The sequence below is a fragment of the Diabrotica undecimpunctata genome, chromosome 6 (assembly GCF_040954645.1).
Source record: "Diabrotica undecimpunctata isolate CICGRU chromosome 6, icDiaUnde3, whole genome shotgun sequence".
Lineage (NCBI taxonomy): Eukaryota > Metazoa > Arthropoda > Insecta > Coleoptera > Chrysomelidae > Diabrotica > Diabrotica undecimpunctata.
Genome location: NC_092808.1, coordinates 48404085 through 48428252, shown reverse-complemented (window position 1 = coordinate 48428252; position 24168 = coordinate 48404085). Strand labels below are relative to the sequence as shown.

General features: G+C 31.4%; 1 protein-coding gene across 1 annotated transcript in view; it reads left to right on the top strand.

The window, feature by feature from the left end:
• The window catches only part of Mcm5 (Minichromosome maintenance 5), a 71049-nt gene that overhangs the window by 19848 nt on the left and 27033 nt on the right, over window positions 1-24168 (top strand). The window contains exons 4-7 of the mRNA XM_072534672.1: window positions 4105-4345; window positions 6125-6562; window positions 6732-6956; window positions 22911-23003. Of these exons, the coding sequence (XP_072390773.1) occupies window positions 4105-4345; window positions 6125-6562; window positions 6732-6956; window positions 22911-23003 (997 nt within the window). The remainder of the gene's footprint in view (window positions 1-4104; window positions 4346-6124; window positions 6563-6731; window positions 6957-22910; window positions 23004-24168) is intronic.

Sequence of the window (24168 nt, the reverse complement as noted above, 5' to 3'; positions counted from 1 at the left end):
TTAAAACACATATCCATATTCACAAGTATAAACACTGTATATACGTTTTTATTTAGTTTTGGGATTTACAGCGATTTACCTTGGGAATCATAGAGTTTACATTCACCCAAACCCAAGACTGTTGATATCAGAATATATTTACGTTGTTTACATTCGCCAAGACAGTTAAAGTTGAAATCATTAAAAAATTTTTTAGTAGTTTGTTAGTTTGTGTTAAGTGATATACAAATTTGTCTGCATAAACTATTGCATTAGTTATTTAAAATAGACTTTTAATTTCTGCTGTTACTGATTAGTTTTCAAATACATATGAATAAAAATACAAGAATTTAGTTAATACTAGACATATGTCGAAATCAGAACAAGAACGACTGGGGAGAATCAGCCACAGATTACCAACCTGACTCGAAGCCTGGAAACGTGACTGATCATTAACACCGAATTTCTGCCAGTATGCAAACTATTTTTACTCAATACATTTGGTTATACCAGTGATTCGGTTATTATTAATGAATTATCATATGCTATCAAAAAGGAGCCGCTTAATGCATATGTAAAGGAAAACGAGGTAAAAAATCCAGTAATGTCTGTGACAGGGACATAATAGTACATCATATAAACTCTTATAACCCCTGCGTTAGTCATTACCGCCGAAAAAATGTTCCTTTCACTAGATATTTGCCGTCAAGTTTAACAGTTGCTTCAATGTTTAATGACATCAGATTAAAGCACCTAGGTATGTGTAAAATTGAAACTTAGAGAAAAATGAAGAAAACAATGAAAATATCTTTACACATGCCTCAAATGGATTCATGCTCTGACTGTTTAGAATACAAAAACTTTGTAGAAGCAAGCAGCACATGCATAGATAATTCGATTGTATCTTCTACCAAAAAAGCTCAACGAGAGGCGCACAAAAAGAAAGCAGATGATGCTAATAAATCTTACAAAATTAATGCAGAATTACCAGAAACTAATAGAACTAAGTATTTTTCTTTTGACTTGCAAAAAGTATTATTGTTACCAATTATACCAGGAAACAAAGATGTCTTTTTACAAGTCGTTTAGTTTTTTTAATAAAGTCTTCGCTTCTTTAAAAAAGAAATCAAGTTCCAACTATTCAGTGGTTTGGCATGAAGCATTTGACGGTCATGATGCTTCTAATATCGTCGATGCAATATATGCTTTAATTAAAGAGGAGCGTCATCTGAAACATTTTGTTTTTTGGGCAGATACTACTTTGGGTAGACTATGGTAAATAATGATACCCATATCTCTCGACATAACATTCAAATATCTCACCAAAGGTCATATACACATGACTGCTGATAGTGTTTATGGCAACATTGAACAACAAATTAAAAAAGCACGAGATTTATTTGACTTTCAAGATTTATTGTCTGTTGTAAGACAATCACGAAAAAATTTAAATGTACTTCACTTACAAACTTCATTCAAATGGCCAAAAAAGAAACGGCAACCTCGAAAATTATCATTTGAAAACATTTTTAATAAATCTCATAGTAGAAGCTAACTTTTCACGAGTCTCTAGCTCCCTTAAATTCAAAACAAACTGCGAAGATCAAAACTATCAGGATCTTGAATTAATGCAACTAAAGTTCGTGGTGTAAAATTTTCCGCAGAATACCAACGTACGAGGAATACGTAAAAGCAAAAAAGATGAAATGATACAGAAACTTATTCCTGTGATGCCTGAGAACAGAAGATCGTTTTGGCTTCATTTGTTGGTCTCCGAGACAGTAGTGGACGATCTCCTCCATAACCGTGGATTACAGCAATTACAGGACAATGACCATTAAAATGTTCTTAAACCAATGTTTTATATATTTGTTAAATTAACGTGAATAAAGTATACATTTGAAAAATTGTCAGCTGATCCAACTGCAGCAGACGAGTGGAAAAAAAAATTACAAGAATTAATTAAAAAGGAAGAATTACTGCCCGAACAGGTCTGTGGATGAGATTGGACTAAACTTTAAGCGATTGCCTGTAAAAACATTTGCTGCTAGTAATGAGAAATCAGCTGCTGGATTCAAAATGAACAAAGAGAGAATTACTATTGCTGTTTGTTGTAATGCCTCTGGAACTCATAAGGTCCCTTGCTCGTAATCGGAAAGGCTAAGAAACCTCGAGCATTCAAAAAAGTTAACGTTTCTTCACTCCCAGGATGCTATAAAAATCAAAGATCGGCCTGTATGGGCGCGTATGTGTTTAAAGATTGGTTTATCAATGAATTTTGTCCTAGTGTAGCAAAATATTTAACAAGCTTAAAGTTACCAGTCAAGGCTATTACAGTCAAGGATAAAGCACCAACACATCCTGAAAACATTCAGAGTGAAAAGGGGCCCGGAATAAAATGTATTTTTCTTCCACCAAATGTAACAAGTATCATCCAACTAATGGATCAAGAAGTGATCGAATGTCTTAAGAGGCGCTATAGGAAAAAACTACTTTCAGAAATCTTGGCTAAAATGGAGTTAGGTAACAAAGGCCTAATCGATGCTTTGAAAGACATAAACATTAAAGACGTTATTTTGATGATGTCTAAAGCTTTTAATGAAATACAAAGTTCAACATTCGTAAAATCTTGGAGAAAAGCATGCTCTAACATAGAAAAAGTGATTGAATCCAGTTCTAATTCTGATGAAACCCCTTTGGAAGAGCCAGATGATATTGCATCTTTGATGAATGACTTGCAAAAACTCTCAGACTCGAATGATATTCAACTGGACGATTGTCAAGAATGGATTGTTGGAGCTGATGATGACTTGACCAATGACAATTTGACAGATGAAGAAATCGTACAGACTGTTAAGCACGAAGATCAAGCAGACGAAGAGGTTGAAGATGAAGAAGGCAATACTGTTAGTCATGCTGATACGAGAAATGCTCTACAACTGGCTTCACTGTACATTGAGCAACAAAATATGTCAACAGCGGCAGATGTAAAGTTCATTAAAAAGTGGCGTGACTAGGCATTCAAGAAAAGAGTGGAACATAAAAAACAAAAGAAAATCACAGACTTTTCTAGTACATTTTACATTCATAATTATGTACATACATACACATGTATATACATATATGTACATTTTTTACATGTTTCATAATTTGTCATGTGAGTGATATTTTTAATTACATATATGTATGTACATACTACTTTTTTGTTTATAGATCATAAAATATATATATATATATATATATATATATATATATATATATATATATATATATATATATATATATATATATATATATATATATATTTAATAGAGTTACATATGTAATGTTTTTCTGAGGTTGGTTTTAAAGATTTTCGGTTTAACCGACTTTTTGATTATCCGACCTATGGCCAGGTCCCGTCATGGTCGGTTAAGAGGGCGTCTACTGTAATCATATCAAAGATTTGAGTATAAACTTTGATTCTAAATTAACTTTTTAAAAAATATCATATTAATGAAACTTCAACTAAAGCTCTAAAGATGTTGGGATTTATTCTGAGAAATTGTAATCAGTTTTCAGTACAAACTTTAAAAATGTTATACCTTAGTTTAGTTTGATTGGTTTTGGAGTATGATTCTCTCATTTGGTCTCCTTTATATAATAGTGATATTTACAGTATCGAGAGAGTTCAAAATAAATGTTTGAACTCTAGTTAATACTAGAAGAATTCATAATACTGAGGATTTCAATATTCCGTTTCATACTACAAACTATGGTCAAAATGAACCCATTGCAAGAATTTTAAGAACCGCCAATGAGCACAGCATATAGTTAATTGTCATGTTCGTGTTCAGCAACCTCGAAAACCTCCGAATAACAAAATTGAACTCATTCCTGTCGATATTTTTTTAGTTGCAAATTTTTCAGTTCCTATGTACTTTGGAAATGCATTTTCCTTATGCACAAAATGTAATTTTCACTTTCAACTTTCCTGACACTTTCCCGAATCGAATGCAAAAAGTTTCATAGCGATTCATATTGCTGTGGAAAATTGGTAGGTTTAGTACTTTTTAGTCCTTCATTTCCTCCCCTATACTTAGGATATCAGCCCATTAAAATAATTTCAAATAATTAATTTTTTAGAGAACAAGCTGGAAGGCCAAAATGCCCGTTGGATCCATTTTTCATTATGCCAGATAAATGCCACTGTGTGGATTTCCAAGTTTTAAAATTACAAGAACTACCACAGGGCATTCCACAGGGAGAAATTCCTCGACATATCACTTTGTATGCTGATAGATACTTATGTGAGAGAGTTGTTCCTGGAAATAGAGTGCAGATTTTAGGAATATTTTGTATTAAAAAAATCAACAAACTTTCGAGGGTAAGCCAAGATATTATACTTCAGTTTCTTAATCATATATCTTTAAATCACAAGAAATAACATCTTACACCAGATAAATAGCAAAATTTAAGGGGGTTCGAGACATTTCAATAGCCAGGTATTTGACGAGTTTTTCCTTTAATATATAGCTATAGTAAGAAAATATATACGTTTTCCTCAAAAATTTCAGCGTTGATTTTTAATTATTAAGAATCTCGTGCCAAAAATGCGATTTTTTTCGAATTTTCGCTTACCATTAAAAAGCGATCTATAATTAAATTTAAACATTTTGTCTGTTAAGAAATAAAAAACCTTCAAATTGGCGTATTCTAATTTTTTCAGGTGTATTAGGTTAGGTTAGGTTTGATTTTGGATATAAATCTTATAGCCTAAGATCCCACTGCAGGATTACTACGTTCATATAGAATTTTTTATATAAAAATGATTGCACGTCATTTAAGATTTACGACGTCAAAACCCCACAGCGTTGACAAAACCTCAGAATAGTTAGTAAGTGAGGAATTTTTAAAATGTCAACTATTTTGCAAACTGTTATATTAACAGTAAATACACTTAGTTTAAGACGACTGCAACAAACTAAAATATCTTTATTTATTCTTTCGTAACAGTTAGACGATGTTGACGTTGAAGTGATCGCGTGAGCTGAACGCTTGTGAAAAAATTATTCATGGTAACGTTCCTTCCCGTTCCCCAAATCGGTTCACACAGACGAGGTACAAGTGACATATTTGACGTATCAACAAAATATTTTCCTGCTGGCTGTCTACCAACATATACTTCCATCTTGGACGTATAATACATCTCAGCGTCTGCTAAAGCATATATTTTTATACCGTAACGATTTGGTTTATTCGGTATGTAAACCCTGAATGAACATTTGGTGCGAAAGGCTTCTATCTGTTCATCTATCGTAGTAATGCTTCGGTAGATTAGAATTAAAAGCTTAAAAAATCTCACGTATCGCGGCCAACTTGTCGAATTCTTGCCTTTGTATTCTAGTACTTTTGTCATCGAACCGAATGTGTCTTAAAATGAACTGGAACCTCTTTAGCGACATCGTAAGGCGATAAATCTCCATTGACCTTCCATCTGTTCTAAATAAATCATCAGCATTCTGACGATTGCTTTTGTTAGCGCCAGATATGTACAACAGCCCAAACAGAGCTTTTAATTCTATAAGATCAATTTTATGGACTGTGTCATAGCGTTTCAATGCTATGAACTTATCGGTGCATTCTACTATTTTTTCTAGAATATCTGTAGTGAAAAAACATTCCCAAATCTCTTTAATCACCAATTTTCGCCTAATATCACCTTTTGGTCCTGCCAGATTGGATAGAAGAGAGTTCGAACGTTACGATTAAATCAAACAAACGTGGTATGCGCGGTATTACTTCTACTGGTACATGATTTTCGACATATTCTTCATCACAGAAATCCTCCTCTGAATTGGTATCATATTTTAGAACTTCTGAACAATCATCTTGCAAACATGCGTTGTTATCTTCTGGTTCCGGTTCGTAATTAGCAACAATTTCGTCTAGAAAGTTGTTGCAACCTGATTTGTTCTCTTTCGTAAGCCATATTCCTATTTACATACCTATTTACTAACCATTTACCCTTCCCTTTCGCATTCGAGCTTCAGACACTTAATTACCATATGCAGATACAAATACATGTTTACACCGACTTATACAATCTGGGTTTTAACATTTTACAAAATAATTATTTATAATATTAATTCAACATTCTTTTTAGCGGGAAGGTAGGGAGAAAGCCGCTACTGGGGTAAGAACGTCTTACATGCGAGTTGTAGGTATTCAACTGGATAGTGAAGGATTGGGAGCAACAGGTTGCTCTGTAATATCCTCAGAAGAAGAAAGCACCTTTCGACGTTTAGCTGCCCTTCCAAACATCTATGAGAGAATAGCGACAAGTATTGCCCCTTCTATTTATGGTTCAGCTGATATCAAAAAAGCAATTGCTTGCCTTCTTTTTGGTGGTTCTAGGAAGAGATTGCCGGATGGTTTGACAAGAAGAGGAGATATAAATATCTTGTTATTAGGTGATCCAGGTACTGCAAAATCTCAACTACTAAAGTTTGTTGAAAAAGTTGCCCCTATTTCTGTATACACTTCAGGAAAAGGCAGTTCTGCGGCTGGTTTAACTGCATCAGTTATGAGAGATCCTGCCACAGTGAGTATTTTCTATTTAATTATTATTAGTTCCTTATAAGTAGTATACAAATATTTTCAATTGAAAAAGAAAGTATTATAACTACAATTAAGAAATTTGGGAACTTTGTCCATTGAATCATTCCATTTGTTATAAAAGTAGACAAATAATCAGCTTTCTTTGTCTTCAGCGTAACTTTGTTATGGAAGGAGGAGCAATGGTTCTTGCCGATGGTGGTGTTGTCTGTATCGATGAGTTCGACAAAATGAGAGAAGATGATAGAGTAGCTATTCACGAAGCCATGGAACAACAAACCATTTCTATTGCTAAAGCAGGCATCACGACTACTTTAAACTCAAGATGCTCTGTACTTGCTGCTGCAAACAGTATTTTTGGTCGGTGGGATGATACGAAGGTAATAAGATTTTTAAAGACATTATTACCACATAGATATGTGTTTTTGCATTTGTTCAAAATTCAGATGATTTTTATCTGCAATAAGCGATGAATTTTGGATGTATTTTGTTGTGCAGTTCAGAAAAACAAAATACATCCTTGATTAAAAATGTTAGCATCAATAATTATCATTCCAGTTTGGCAATCGACGATTTATTTTTTTATTTAGCATTTTTGGAAGCATAACTTTCTTATCGCGGGCTACAGGCGGAGCGGTGGATTGCTTAGAGATATGATAAAATAATTCGTGGAGTAGTAAACGCAGTCCCGTGCGTGTTTCTTAATAAAATAAAAAAAATTAAAATATATATTATTATTAATATTATATATATATATATATATATATATATATATATATATATATATATATATATATATATATATATATATATATATATACCGGGTGGTCCAATAAGCCGATCTCTCGGCTATATATCAGAAACTATTCATGTTATAACTTTAGGAGAAAAAATTCCTTAGTAAAAGTGGCCAAGAGAAATCGCTGGAAATAACTTTCAAGTTTCTGGGTTAACCGCTAGGGGGCGTAACCTGTGAAGAAAACTTTGAAAACCAGTTTTTTGGGAAATATGCCCAATTATACCAAGTGTTAAATAAGTAAACCAGAAAGAGACCTAAATTCTGCATAAAGTTGTTCAAGTACTTTTTTTTTATTTTTTCAAATAAAGGGTGGGGGAGAGTGGGAAAGTATTTGTGGATAAATACCTATAACTTTGGTTTGGATCAACCGATTTTAACGAAATTAGTGTCAGAAAGAATGTCGAAGATTTAATTTACATCTACTATAAAACAATTGCATTTAGTTTTAATTGTCATAGGTAGAGAGTACTTTCGAATAGAAAAAATTAAAATTTGTTTTTCTTTAAAATGTTTAATGGAAACACCTATTTATTGTAAATTATAATGGAACTGGATTAAATTCGTAACAAAATGGCGCAAACCGCATGTTGATAGCTTTTGTCGAACTCGAGATATGAATAAAAACGCATAAACATAAGTAATTATAGTATTGACTCACCCTTTATTACCAACTTAAAATTAAATATGTGAAATATCATACAAATATCTCGATCATTAAAATTTAATGTCCAATTAAATGTTCAAATTGTTTTCTATCGTTGTCCACACAAAGATGTAATCTTTCGCGCGTAGACATAACAGCTGCTCTAATCTCAGCTGTTGATATACTATTTATTGCGTTTATAATGCGCTGTTTCATGTCATCTCGCGTGGTTGGTCGAGTTTGGTACACTAAGTCCTTCAATCTTCCCCACAGATAAAAGTCCAGACATGTTAAGTCTGGAGATCTAGCTGGCCATGAAAATATACTTCCCCTTCCAATCCATTTATTTGGATAACGTGCATATAAATAATCACGAATTCGTCTGGAAAAGTGCGCAGGACACCCGTCATGTTGTAATATCATATCTCTTCTTATTTGTAAGGAAATATCTTCCAATAAAACAGGCAACTGATTTTCCAGAAAATCCATTTCACCATTTAAAGTTCTATCAAAGAAATATGGACCTACGATCTTTCCATCAACTATACCACACCAAACATTAAGACTCCATCTATCTTGAACCTGCACCTCATGTATCCAGTGCGGATTTTCTTCGGTCCAATAATGCATATTATGCAGATTAACACCACCCGCACTATTAAACGTAGCCTCGTCTGTCCACAAAATCTTTGACATGATATGCGGTTGTTCTTCTAGCAGACCTAACATCCAATTGCAGTAATCCAGCCTTGCATCAAAATCTCTCTCATGTAAAGCTTGGTGGAGAACTACATTATAAGGATGCAGTCTAAAAAACAGAACAACAAATATTGGTGAAAAATAAACCACTATATTTACTAAGACTCAAAAAATCTTGAAAAATCCACAATTGGTTCACAAGATAAATCGTGCATAAGTATTTTTAAGAAACGGATAAAAGAATAAAAGCGTCCTGTTGCCGTTTTTATCGGAATATTAAAATAACAGTTGAATCTAAATTTTAAAGGGAATTCCAAGTTTCTGACCTAAACGTTCACTTTATAATATGAAAAACCAACCTGTGATGTTTTAAAATCCTTAGAACAGTAGTTTTGGGTATGTTTAATTCTTTAGAGATTTGCCGACTACTTATATGTGGATTCTGTTGAATTAAAGCAAGAACATTGATTGAATTATCTTCGGTCATACCTCTACTACGTCGTTTAAAACAAGGACGATGAAAACTACCAGTTTCTCTTAATCTTCTTGCCTTTCTTTCAAATACTTCTTTGCCATAATGTCTCTTGTCAGGATATTTTACAGAATATATACGTGAGGCAATAGCGGCATTTTGGTGACATTCGAAATAAACACCGATCATATCATACAATTCTGCATTTGATATACTCATCACGAATTATTAGTACTGATAATTAATTACTAATATTACCAATATTAATATCTATTGAAAAAGTGCACTCTTCAATTCGAATTATAATATAACACTTCTTAACAATGTTTTGACTCCTGTCAATAAATAAACAATATGAACTTCCCGTCAAATTCATTGTCGTAGCCTACTTAGTTTCGAAAACACTATTTTTAATCATATGATATAACAATGGTCAAAATAGGTATCAACATTAAGATTCTTCTGCTATAAAAAAATTTGAAAATACCTACTGACTTATTTTTTAATAATTTATAATACAGGGTGGGTCAATACTATACTTACTTATGTTTATGCGTTTTTATTCATATCTCGAGTTCGACAAAAGCTATTAACATGCGGTTTGCGCCATTTTGTTACGAATTTAATCCAGTTCCATGATAATTTACAATAAATAGGTGTTACCATTAAACATCTTTAAGAAAAACAAATTGTAATTTTTTCTATCCGAAAGTACCCTCTACCTATGACAATTAAAACTAAATGCAATTGTTTTATAGTAGATGTAAATTAAATCTTCCACATTATTTCTAATGACACTAATTTCGTTAAAATCAGTTGATCCAAACCAAAGTTATAGGTATTTATCCACAAATACTTTCCCACTCTCCCCCACCCTTTATTTAAAAAAAAGTACTTGAACAACTTTGTGCGGAATTTAGGCCTCTTTCTAGTTTACTTATTTAACACTTGGTATAATTGGACATATTTCCCAAAAAACTGGTTTTCAAAGTTTTCTTCGCAGGTTACGCCCCCTAGCGGTTAACTCAGAAACTTGAAAGTTATTTCCAGCGATTTCTCTTGGCCACTTTTACTAAGGAATTTTTTCTCCTAAAGTTATAACATGAATAGTTTCTGATATATAGCCGAGAGATCGGCTTATTGGACCACCCGGTATATATATACAGGGTGTTTCAAAAAAAGGTAACCCCGTCTCTAGGGTAGGTAAAAAACTGAAAAATAATTGGGGTTTGCTTAGTAAAAAATTTTTGTAACGCCATCCGTTTTCAAGATACAGGGCGTTGAAGAAAAAAAAATTTACGCATTTTTTACGATTTTGCCGAAACTACTGGCAACATTGTAATGAAATTTTATACGAATATGTTTTGGAAGCTGATACATCCCATGAATTTGTTTTTATATCTGATTCTCATTGAGAGCGCTAGTTACACGGATCGTACTAAGTATTAGTCAATATAACTTTTTTAAGAGTATAATTATTAATCAAAATTTCAAGTAAACTTAAACATCATTCAATTTTACACGAAAAAGGTACTCTTGGTAAAACTCGATACTGTGTACCGTTTTCGGAATATTTTGATTTGAAAATTATAAAGTAATAATTGATGGTGGTATAAAATAGTAATTAAACAAAACTCACAAGAAGAAAATTAAATTAATGACTAAGAACATAAAATAAAATTCAATTACAGTAACTGTTCAAAATGCCCTCCGTTTTCGCGAATACACAAGTCTATTCTTTTTTCTAAAAATTCCATTAACCTTCTAAACGGTAGGGGATCAGCTATGATGTCATTAAATTGACGTTGAATTCTTTCTTCCAATTCTTGGCGTGAATTTACCTCTGTAGCATAGACTTTTTTCTTAATATACGACCAAACTGCGTAGTGCAAAGGGTTAAAATCGCATGACCGAGGAGGCCAATGAATCGGAGCTTCTGCACCTGTACCAATCCATCGATTCGGAAAATGATTACTCAACCAATTACGACACCTTCTATCAAAGTGTGGTGGCTCCATCGTGCATAAAAAATAAAGATCTTCGCTCGTTTAGCGTTAAATCTTCTAATGTCTCGAATAAGGAATTGTTTAAAAAGATACATATCACCATTTAAATTTCCAGGTAGATTATGATAACCTATTAATTTGTTACCTAAAGTTGCTGTCCAAACATTAACTTTAAATGAGTGTTGGTAATGTGATACCCTTTTGACTCGTAGATTCTCATCACACCAGTAGTGTGCATTATGGGAGTTAAACATACCTTGTCGCGTAGAGGTGGCCTCGTACGTAAAAAGAATGCATTTTAAAAAATTTGGATTGTGGGCTGTCCTTTGTTGCAATGTTTCACAAAAATCCACTCTAACCGGTAGATCATCTGGCAAGAGCTCTTGGACTTGTCTGTAATGATAAGGATGTAATTGCTGTTCTTTCAGTATCCGCCAAGTACTTGAAGAAGAAGTATTTGTTTGTCTTGCTATATTCCTTACGCTAACTGTTGGATCTTGATCAAGTAAATTTAAAATATTATTTTCTTTATTAATTGTTCTTGTTGTTCTTGGTCTACCAGAATTTATTTTATTTGGTCTCACATTCCCAGTTTCTCGAGAACGTCGTTCAACGGCTCTAAATGTTTTTTTACTTGGTAAGTTTCTTCTAGGAAACTTTTCTGCATAACTTGTCACAGCTGCACTAGAACATCCTAAACATTCGCCTAAGGTTAATAACATGTCAGTGTATTCAACATTTGAGTACATTTTGATTTGATTTTACAAATAACAAGGTTTCAAAACTCTAATTATTGTTGATTTATCGTCATAACAATCAATAAATGTCAGATTTCCATGGCACACTTGGAGAAAATAGAGGTATACCTATTAGAACTTTATCATTACTACCAGCATCAATTATTACTTCATAATTTTCAAATCAAAATATTCCGAAAACGGTACACAGAATCGAGTTTTACCAAGAGTACCTTTTTCGTGTAAAATTGAATGATGTTTAAGTTTACTTGAAATTTTGATTAATAATTATACTCTTAAAAAAGTTATATTGACTAATACTTAGTACGATCCTTGTAACTAGCGCCCTCTATGATAATCAGATATAAAAACAAATTCATGGGATGTATCAGCTTCCAAAACATATTCGTATAAAATTTCATTACAATGTTGCTGCCAGTAGTTTCGGCAAAATCGTAAAAAATGTGTAAATTTTTTTTTCAACGCCCTGTATCTTGAAAACAGATGGCGTTACAAAAATTTTTTACTAAGCAAACCCCAATTATTTTTCAGTTTTTTACCTACCCTAGAGACGGGGTTACCTTTTTTTGAAACACCCTGTATATATATATATATATATATATATATATATATATATATATATATATATATATATATATATATATATATATATATATATATATATATATATATATATATATATATATTATTGTGATATTTAAAGTCTTGGTGCGCCAAGCAATAATTAGCTAATTAATTTTTTTGATTAATTAAAATTATTTAAATGATATGATTATTACTCTATCACAATTTTAATTCTTTTATCTCAGGGTTAAATTCGTGCTTCAATATCTATGCTATTACATGTGAAAGATAAGGTCCAGAGAATACCGGAATAATAAAAAACACATATGATCTAACACTATATATTGAAATAAAAATAATGAAATAATTTACACTCAAAAGTTTTCAATAAACAAATCTCATATAAGGATTCTCAAAATTTTGTTCTCCGTACGTGAACAATCAAAAATTAATAGTACAAACAATATTAATTGAAATCTCAAAATCCCAAACTATTCTAACTCTCCTAATCCAAATATTTATATCCTTTCTAAATTACTTGTAAAATTGTGTTATCAATAAAAGAAAAAACTGCAGAAAACAAAATTATCTCTCTCTGATGATGAGTGGTCCAAATCCTTGTTCCTTGTTGACTGTATTATCTCCTCTCAACCGCTCCCTATGTAATCAGCAATCTTACACAGATTGTTGCAAGTATATCGTCCTTAATGATCTCCTTCAAAAGCACAAATCATTCAAATTATGATAGCCTTTTCTCCTCTCGATAAACTGAATCTCTCGTTGGCCCGAGTGAAAAATGACTCTTGGAATATCTTCTCTTTACGATAAACTGAATCTCTCGTTGGCCTGAACAGTGACTCTTGGAATATAAGTAGAGAAATATGACTTACAATATTTTGCTGCTTCAGCTCCTGTCAGATACACTAACTCCACAAAAACTCACTAACATTCCACACTACTGCTTGCTACATTTCAGGAACCGCCAGAGAACAATCCCTGTTCCTCTCACAGACTTGGAAACCAACTGACCTATATTTTCTCTCTCCTCAATCTAGCTAAACTTTCCTTATCCCACCTTTTTCAATCTCCGCCAATCAAAACTCGTCACAATTCCCCATTTTTTCATTTCGATAACAAACAAATTTTTACCTATAATTATAAAATTTCCTAAAACTTATTTACAAATATTATTTTCTATAATTCTTAAAACTAACAAAAACCTCTTTCTAAAATATCTTCTATTGTCTTTAATCACTGCACTAATGTATTTGTAAAAACCCGTTTCAATTTGTCTTTTGTTTCACTTAAACTTATGCCGGTCAACTGAAGTATTACAAAGAAATAATTTATGTAAATCTTACTTTTTGTTTAGTACAGATAATCCAAGAATTTAATAACTTTCCTTCTTAGAAATGTTTGTTGGTTATACTTTCTGAATTATTTAAATTTTTTGTTGAACTTTGAAATATTTTAAACAAACCAATATTTTCTTGATTTTACATATCATAACAAATCCCCGCCATTTGATCTGCCGAAAACTCTTTGTTAAATTTTAAAATGACAAAAGTTTTCCAGGATCAAATCATTTCACTATGTTATTAAAATCTATTCATGATATTGATAGATGTCGTGAATGTTAAAATACCCCGTATATTGCCTGTCTTTATACGGGATTGGATATATTTTCGTTTTAAATTTTTCCAAGTATTTTCCCTTCAAAGAAAGTTCATAATTTTTAGCCACTCGGTTTACTTTATTAACAAGATCTCCATGGTTTCTTAAAATCTTCTCTATGTTTTCTTCACAATTTATTTTTCTTTCATCCTCCTTTTGTTCATATGTGTTCACTGTCCATAATACTTCTTCACACAATTCTGGATTCTCGTCCATTAGTGCCATTTTTTCTTCTGTTTTCCTTTTATCCTCTAATTCCCTTTGGTATTCCGAGCACCATGTTTCTATTCCTTTCATTTCTCTGATGATACTTTCTTTTTCTTCCTGCTTCCATTCTGTTTTATCGTCGGTTGCCGACAATTCTTCTGTACCTTCTATTTCCTGTTTTTCTCTGGTCTCCATCTTATTTTCCTGCTTTCTTTTCGAACTCTTCTTCTTTTTCTTCCTTCTCTTTTTCTCTTCTGTTAGATCTTGTTCTTGTACTTTCGGTTTATTCTCTACAGTCATATCGATTTCTTTGTGTTTTTCCTGTGCATTGATCCTTCCAGAATTTGTTTTCCTATCTGTTTGCTTTTCTTCTCCTGTGTTGTCTGGTTCTGCTCTGATTTCCATTTTATTTTCCGCAAAATTTATGGTGATATCTTTTTTCCTCAATTCATCAATTCCCGCTATCATATCATGATTTAAATCTTCAATCACCACACATTTCATAATATGGAATTTGTTTCCCACTCTTATCTGTACTCCCAAACCTTCGTTTACTGTCGTCAAATTTTTATTGTTTGCACCCACTAAATCAACCCTAGGAATCTTATACACAAATCTGTCCAAATTTAATTCTTTTACTAGTTTTTTATTGATTAGCGATATCTCCGAGCCAGAATCAATCACAATTTTAATTGCTTTATGTTTTATAAATGCATCTAAAAATATTAGATTAGAATTAGAGATTTGTCTTTCGTTTCCTATTGCTACATGATTCATCTCCCTTCTATTTTGTTGTTGGAAGCTCTGGTTATTTCTATCATCCCTTTGTTCGTTAGTATTCCTATTCGGAGTATTTTGTGCATCTCTATTCCTGTTGTGATTTTCATATGTTCTATGTTGTGTGTCATTCCTGTTATCGTAATTTTGTTGTCTATTGTAATTATTGTAATTTCTCGGCCTATATTCGTTTGTTGATCTGGGATGTCGGTTTCTCTGGTCATAATTTGATGAATACCTTCTTTCCGGTCCATTATATTGGTCATGTTGTCTTCTATTTCTCATTTCTTTTCTTTTTGCTTCTTTTAATTGAAGGAATTGGCACAAACTATCAATATCTTGATAGTTTCTCAAAATCACGTGATCTTCCAACGTTTCCTCAAAATGTCTGCTGATCATTTCTACCAGCTGTTCGGTAGAATATTTGTATTCTAGATATTTTGAATTGTTATATATCTGCAAAGCATATCTTTCTTCAGATATTCCCATTTTTTCGTGATATTTTCCATTCTGTAGCTCTTGGTTGATTTCTCTCTGTTTATTTTTCCCCCAGAAATAGTTGAGAAATTTATTTTCAAAATCTGTCCAATTTTCAAACTCATCTTCCTTGCTTTCATACCATAATGCTGCTTCTTCTTTCAAATGGTTTCTAATTGTTTCTTTGCAATCGTCAAAATATCTAGTATGTTGTAATTTGGTTTTCAAATTTTTAACAAACGGTACTGGGTGTGTTTTCCGAATATCCCCGCCAAATTGTATTTTTATGTCACCCGGACTTTGGATGAGTACTTCTCTCCTGTCTCCCATCTCTCGTTGTTTTCTGATATCCTCAATTTGTTTTTCTATTTCTTTCTTGTCTTCTTGTAAAACCATTTCAAATTTTGTTTCTAACTGTTCTAATTCCTTTTTCTGTACAGTCTCAATTTTCTTGATCTTATTTTCTACTTTCTTTTCTTGTTCTTCCATTTTATTTTTAATTTCATTAATCTCTTCTAGTTGTTGTATCAGTTCTTTCTTTATCCCCTCAACACATCCTTTAATTTCCTGTTCATAGTTTCCAAACGCTGCTCTATATTGCTCATTGTTTGTTTTGTTTCCTCCATTTTTAGTGATGTTTCTTGTTGATTTCTATCCATTTTATCCATTTTCTTTGATGTTTCATTTTGGTTTTTCTCTATTGTTTGTTTTGTTTCTGCCATTGTTTGTGACTGGAGTTGCATTAGTTGTAATATTTTATCTATTCCTGATAGTTCTTTTCTCTCCTCAACTATTGTCACATTTCCTTCATTATCCGATACTTCTTCCAAAATTGTTTCATCTTCTCTGTTATCCTCCTTCCTTTCCTGCATTTTACTTTGACTCCTTGTGGTCGACATGTTGTTTCTTTTCGTTACTGTTTTTGTCCCCGCCAAATGTGAAATTTTACAACACTCTATATGTTTCAGAACACGACAATATTTCTCCCCAAATGTATTAAATTTTCACGACAAATATCAAATATGCAATCAGTAAAATTCAAATAATTCAAAATAAATATCAAATGTACGATTGGTAAAGAAAATAAAATCAAATAATTCAATAGCAGTAAATATCCACTAACTACGATCAATCAATAAATCAAATTTATATTCCCTGGAAAAATTGACAAAATACTTTCAAATTCAAATTCCCTCAATGTTATATGTTTTTATCTCTGGATCACCTGTACTTATTCCAGATCTCTTTCCCTTCCTTCAAATGTAAAGCTGCGATATTTTCAAGCCCCACGTTTTGGAAGCCAGTTATTGTGATATTTAAAGTCTTGGTGCGCCAAGCAATAATTAGCTAATTAATTTTTTTGATTAATTAAAATTATTTAAATGATATGATTATTACTCTATCACAATTTTAATTCTTTTATCTCAGGGTTAAATTCGTGCTTCAATATCTATGCTATTACATGTGAAAGATAAGGTCCAGAGAATACCGGAATAATAAAAAACACATATGATCTAACACTATATATTGAAATAAAAATAATGAAATAATTTACACTCAAAAGTTTTCAATAAACAAATCTCATATAAGGATTCTCAAAATTTTGTTCTCCGTACGTGAACAATCAAAAATTAATAGTACAAACAATATTAATTGAAATCTCAAAATCCCAAACTATTCTAACTCTCCTAATCCAAATATTTATATCCTTTCTAAATTACTTGTAAAATTGTGTTATCAATAAAAGAAAAAACTGCAGAAAACAAAATTATCTCTCTCTGATGATGAGTGGTCCAAATCCTTGTTCCTTGTTGACTGTATTATCTCCTCTCAACCGCTCCCTATGTAATCAGCAATCTTACACAGATTGTTGCAAGTATATCGTCCTTAATGATCTCCTTCAAAAGCACAAATCATTCAAATTATGATAGCCTTTTCTCCTCTCGATAAACTGAATCTCTCGTTGGCCCGAGTGAAAAATGACTCTTGGAATATCTTCTCTTTACGATAAACTGAATCTCTCGTTGGCCTGAACAGTGACTCTTGGAATATAAGTAGAGAAATATGACTTACAATATTTTGCTGCTTCAGCTCCTGTCAGATACACTAACTCCACAAAAACTCACTAACATTCCACACTACTGCTTGCTACATTTCAGGAACCGCCAGAGAACAATCCCTGTTCCTCTCACAGACTTGGAAACCAACTGACCTATATTTTCTCTCTCCTCAATCTAGCTAAACTTTCCTTATCCCACCTTTTTCAATCTCCGCCAATCAAAACTCGTCACAATTCCCCATTTTTTCATTTCGATAACAAACAAATTTTTACCTATAATTATAAAATTTCCTAAAACTTATTTACAAATATTATTTTCTATAATTCTTAAAACTAACAAAAACCTCTTTCTAAAATATCTTCTATTGTCTTTAATCACTGCACTAATGTATTTGTAAAAACCCGTTTCAATTTGTCTTTTGTTTCACTTAAACTTATGCCGGTCAACTGAAGTATTACAAAGAAATAATTTATGTAAATCTTACTTTTTGTTTAGTACAGATAATCCAAGAATTTAATAACTTTCCTTCTTAGAAATGTTTGTTGGTTATACTTTCTGAATTATTTAAATTTTTTGTTGAACTTTGAAATATTTTAAACAAACCAATATTTTCTTGATTTTACATATCATAACAATATATATATATATATATATATATATATATATATATATATATATATATATATATATATATATTGTTATGATTGTTTATTTTGACTTTAATCTTAGTTTATTGAGCCAATAAAAACATATAACTTATTTGTTATCAAAAGTAAAATAAACTCCTTATATTACCTGTGTTCGATGGATTCAAAGATTTTCTAGTTGTCTTTTAGCGGGATAGAGAAGAAAGGATAAGATTAAAAAAAATATTATATTACAAAAATTTAAGTTTCTTTATTTTATATGAAAGAATAAACAATTATCAAATTCTGTCGTTATCTTATCAATCAGCATACAAGAAAATAACTCAAATTTTTATAATAATAAGATTTTAAATCTACATACATTTATATTACGTGAAAACCAATTTTACTTAAATTTTTCTTTACTTGAAAAAAAAAGAAACAACAAAACTTTAAACTTTTGATTAGCCTACCAAAACCTTAGTTCTTAAATTTGAATGCTCATGACCATGATGTCAAAACGATCCTTCACAGATATAAAATTCAATTGTACAAACACTTACAGCTTATTTTCTTGTTGAGTTGTATGTTGGAACATACCCAGAAAAGTCCAGTCTCCTCAACGATGTGATCTCTCCTCTTTGGCACCCCGGCTCCTTCCTAACGTCTCTGCAAACCTCCTGCAGACTACACAAAAACACCTGATTCACTTCTCCAAACTCAGCTACTTATTTATGACACAAGGACCTCCTTTTGTCAACTTGATGCCGTAAGAATAATTTCACATATACTTTACAATATATATATATATATATATATATATATATATATATATATATATATATATATATATGTATATGTATATATATGTTTCAAGGGTGTTTCAAAAAAAGGTAACCCCGTAAAAAATTTTTTTTTATTTATGTTTAATTTATTTTTTAAATTAAATTAAAATAAATTAAAAACCATCGCTCCTTGCTTAAACGATGAGAAAGCTATACTTCCCCTCCTCGGTCTCAAATAAAGAAATAACGTATTATTTACTGCAATAATGGGAATGAACCACAATATTAATTGAAAATACGTTATATTTGCCGTTTCGATTTCCACCTCGTAAATTAAAAATTATTAAATAGAGTAAATAGGTAAAACTGATAAAAAGCTCAAAATTTGGCACATATACAGACAGAAATTACGAAGGGCCTAGTAATTGAAAAGAGGTACAGTTTATTATAAAACAGCTTAATCACAACAAAACGCCAGGTCCGGATGATGTCAGTGCAGACATAATTAAACTAATCGTTCAAGACAAAATAAATTGATTTGTTATTATTCAATAAAATATGATACCGAAGCAATTCAACCCAAGAACATGCGGCGATTAAAGATTGATCAGTTTGATGGGCTAAAAGTTTGAGTACACGAGAAGTAGTGATTTATAATTTACCGGTTATAGTCCAATATAGTGCCAAGACAAGCAAAAAGCTTTTTATTTGTTTTCTGTTTGTTTTATGAAAAAACAAGAGCTTTTGTTTCGGAAATATAAATTTTTATTGGAAAAATATTTTTTTTTTCGTTACTAAAAGAAATAACAGAAGTTGTAAAACTACATGGGGAAACTGTAAACAACATTCGTTATGCTTGTGTTGGTTGCAGATTCGAACATGGCCTTTCAGACGCTTTTGTAAAGAGTCAAGAGTCAATATTTACAGCGAGAAGAGAGGAATGGAGATAAATATAAGTATATAAAATATGTATATATACAGGGTGGTCCTTAAGTAATTGTACAAAAAGAAACGGTAGATTTTACACTTTAAAATATTACACAGGGTGTTCAAGTGCAAATTTAAAGTTTTAGTTTTCGCTATAACTTTCATGTTTGTAAACATTTATGTATAAAAATTTACAACTGGGTACTTTTAAATATGAGGAATTATAATTTGATGCATACTTTGATGTAGCTTTGATATATGGCGCATGTATGCCACATATGTGGCATAAATTAGAACTTAACTTTTTTGCTCTTCAAGTTACCGGTATTTGTGATAAAAAATATTAAAGATACATTAGTTTAACAAAAAAAGGTGTACTTGTTAATAACTTCAAAACTCAACTGTTTTCGTGATAATCGCATTCAAATAAGCTGCATAATTCTGATTTAACGCAATTACTCCCGGCAACGAAAGAAAAATAGACAAAAACATCAATACTTCTTAATTGTGGTATAAAATACCTTCAACTAAAGTTAATAGTTAACGAAATATTAAATAAAATAAATATATCAGCAGGATAATTAATAATAGGATTTGACAAAATAACAGAATAGGATTTTACATCAAACATTTTACGTTTTATATTAAATTAAAGTGATAATCAAAACATTTTATTTACAAACCAAATTAAGAAATAGTTAAACTAAATAACATTAAACTTTTTGTCAAAGTAAGTGTTCGATATGTCTACCATTTTCTTTAATTTATTTGTCAATATATTCCATAAAAGATCGTCTCATATTAAATAGCATCATTGGTTTTAAAGAAACTGCTGCTGTATTTATTTCTTCCCATAGTTGGTTGCGAATGTTTATGGGATTCTTATAGACACGTTGTGTTAATGCGCCCATACACCAAAATCAAACGGATTAAATTCTGGGCTACGTGGTGGCTATAATATATAATGGATGAATATATTCTTTTGGATACATATCCAAATCTTATGGTATATTATGGAACTATATCTTATTTGTTGCAGAGTTTGATTAATGTATTAAACTGTGATGTATCTCGTTTATTGGTTACTTATACATACACGAAATAACGTGTCGATCACATAACTTATTTATACGGTTACGTTACAGCTTACGAGTAACTATAATTACATCTCGAACAATTGGAGTATTATGATTTACTAACGAACTAATATTATGCTGAACTGAATTGCCTGTGTGTTTCTATATTTATAACAATATCGGTTATTAGGCCAACGATGATGTTATTGCAAAAATGAAGGATAGATTTGTAGCAAAAGTATTATGAAACAAGACACATGTGTGATATTCAATACATGTGCTCTAGTTTCTAATTGTCCCATTAAAAATGGGTAAACAATTTACGTAATTAATAAGTATTCTTTTGGTATTTTTTATGAATTAAATAATTACATCAATATCTCACCACATTGCCAAGGAATATGACTACCACGACCAATCCATTTTACAATAGAGAAAAAGTAATACAACGCCGGTATAGAAACTTATAAAACCGATAGAAAAAGAAAATTTTAAACATGATGATGACCAACGTCTGAATACGGACACCATACCTAAAGAAGATACAAGCTTCTCTCCAATAAGACATTTAGCAGCCACAAAAAAGCATTTTGAGATGTAGCATTATCATCTTTGAGTTGCTTTAATAAGAATAAACTATTAATTATGCTTATCTACAGGTATTCAGTGCTTTAGGTACCGCACAATATCACAACTAAGAATTATTATGACTTATAAAATGCGATTATCTCAAAAACGGTTAAAAGTTATTAACAAGTATACCTTTTCGTTGTAAAAATAATGTATCTTTAATATTTTTTAACACAAATAGAGCTTACTTAAAGAGCAAAAAAGTTAAGCGCAAATTTATGCCACACATGTGGCATATGTGTCGCCCTCTATCAGTTACATCAAAGTATATCTAAAATTATAATTTATCCTACTCAGCATCCAATTGTAAATTTGTATCCATAAATATTTACAAACGTAAAAGTTATAGTGAAAAATAACATTTTAAAATTCCACTTTAACTGTTTAACTTTAATAGACTGTTATAACGTTATTATTTCTGATTTATTTACAGATTTCAGCAAGTAAGTCATAAAGTAAGTAAGCCGTAAATCTTTTAACACATTTCGTGACTAGTTCAAAAAGACAGAATGCGATAGTGGTAAATCGTTTTCGTTTAAGGCCATCAAAATAGATATAACATGAGTACAAGTGCAAAATGATCTATTATCGCAAATATTTTCCAACCATTTACTATATGCTAAAACTTCTAGATAATTTCTGGAATTTTGTTGAGACTCTCTCTCTCTTTCTTGTCGTTTCCTCATTGCTGAGGATCGTGATTTCCTACAATGCGGGCTGTCAATTCTCTCCATCTCTTGCGATTTTGGGCTGCTCTCATGGACTCGGAAAACGTCTCTCCAGTGGCTGTCTGTACTTGATCTGACCATCGGATAGGTGAGCGTCCTCTGCCTCTACGTCCTTCTACGTTTCCGCACACAATTTTGACTGTGTGAATTGTGTTGAGAATAAACATGAATTAATTGAAATTGAACCAATAATGAAATGGTAGATATGATCTGGTTCTCGTGGAATTGCAATAAAACTCCATTATTATTAGCTAGAATTTATTTAGAACGGAATGAGCATATCTAAAAACCCCTCATTCTAAATTTTCAGATATGAATTATGTCAAGTTTCTCTAAAAAGTCTACTTGAAAGTGCCAAAGAATAACTCTGTATTTCTACCCTCTAGTCTGCGGCCATAATTTGCTAATATTTCAATTTTGTTCTAGGGTGAAGAAAATATCGACTTTTTGCCAACCATTCTCTCACGTTTTGATATGATTTTCATTGTTAAAGATGAACACGATAAACAACGTGATATGGTAAGTATAGTATCACTATTCTGAACTGACTCGAATTGACCGTGCTAGAAATTAATCTTGTTTAGGCATTTATAGCCCGTGTCTCTCCATGTTTAGTAATTATATAAAACTAATCAAGAGCAAAAATAGATAATAAACATGGAAATGCGAAGTAATAAAAGAAGACAGGAGAGAGAAGGAACAAAACGACGGACTGAAAAGTTTTGTACTAATGTATAAAAAGGGGATAAATGAAACCAAAATAGCAAGTTTTCATTCGTGCAAATTATTTCTTTCAATAGCATGAAGTGAATTCAAATTTTATATTCTATTGTATTGGTAGCTAGTACTGATAGCTGATGACATTAAATTCTTGAATGTATCTGGTTAGAAGACTGACTCGGCAAAACATATTTTCACTAAGCATAAGCAAGTGGGACTCAATTCAAGTCAATTATATATATACAGCCTGGGTAATAATCTATCGTCAGTATGGACCTTATGTGAGATGGAGTGAGACACGCCTGTTTAAAAAGAGATAGGCATATATATTAAATCCGCCCTTTATATCGTCGAAAATGCATTATACTATTATTTCAGAATTCTAGACAGTAGCTTCTCAGAAATGTGAATGTGATTAAGGCGATGGACATGCTTGTAAGTTTGTGATGATAGATATTCTAGCAAGTTATAATTTAATCATTGACATGCAGCAAAACTGTCATAGATTAATGATCGTTTTGTATCTGTTAAGGTATCTAATAAAATGTATTTAATAACATCAATATTTATGCGTAATATTATATTTATATATAATATTTATATATAGAAAATATCTAAAGTACGATAATATTCTTTGTAAAAGTCATACATGACAACATGGCATTCTAGGTCCGGTAGAAAGAAATAGTAGATCAACGTTGCCATCCGATAGAGAGAGATAAATTGCTCATTGTATCCTTAGTGTAGTATTCAGTAGCGTATCGCTCACACTGTTGCAGTGAATTTTAAAAATTAATCTTAATATAACATGATACGAGATTTATTTAACTTTTGAAATGAATACTTCTTATCACAAAAAAAAACACTTCAAAAAACTACTTTCAAATTCCATAATTTTGTATAAAATATACTAGACAAAGAAACTTTCTATCCTTAATGACATTTTGTTTGTTACAAAAATTAG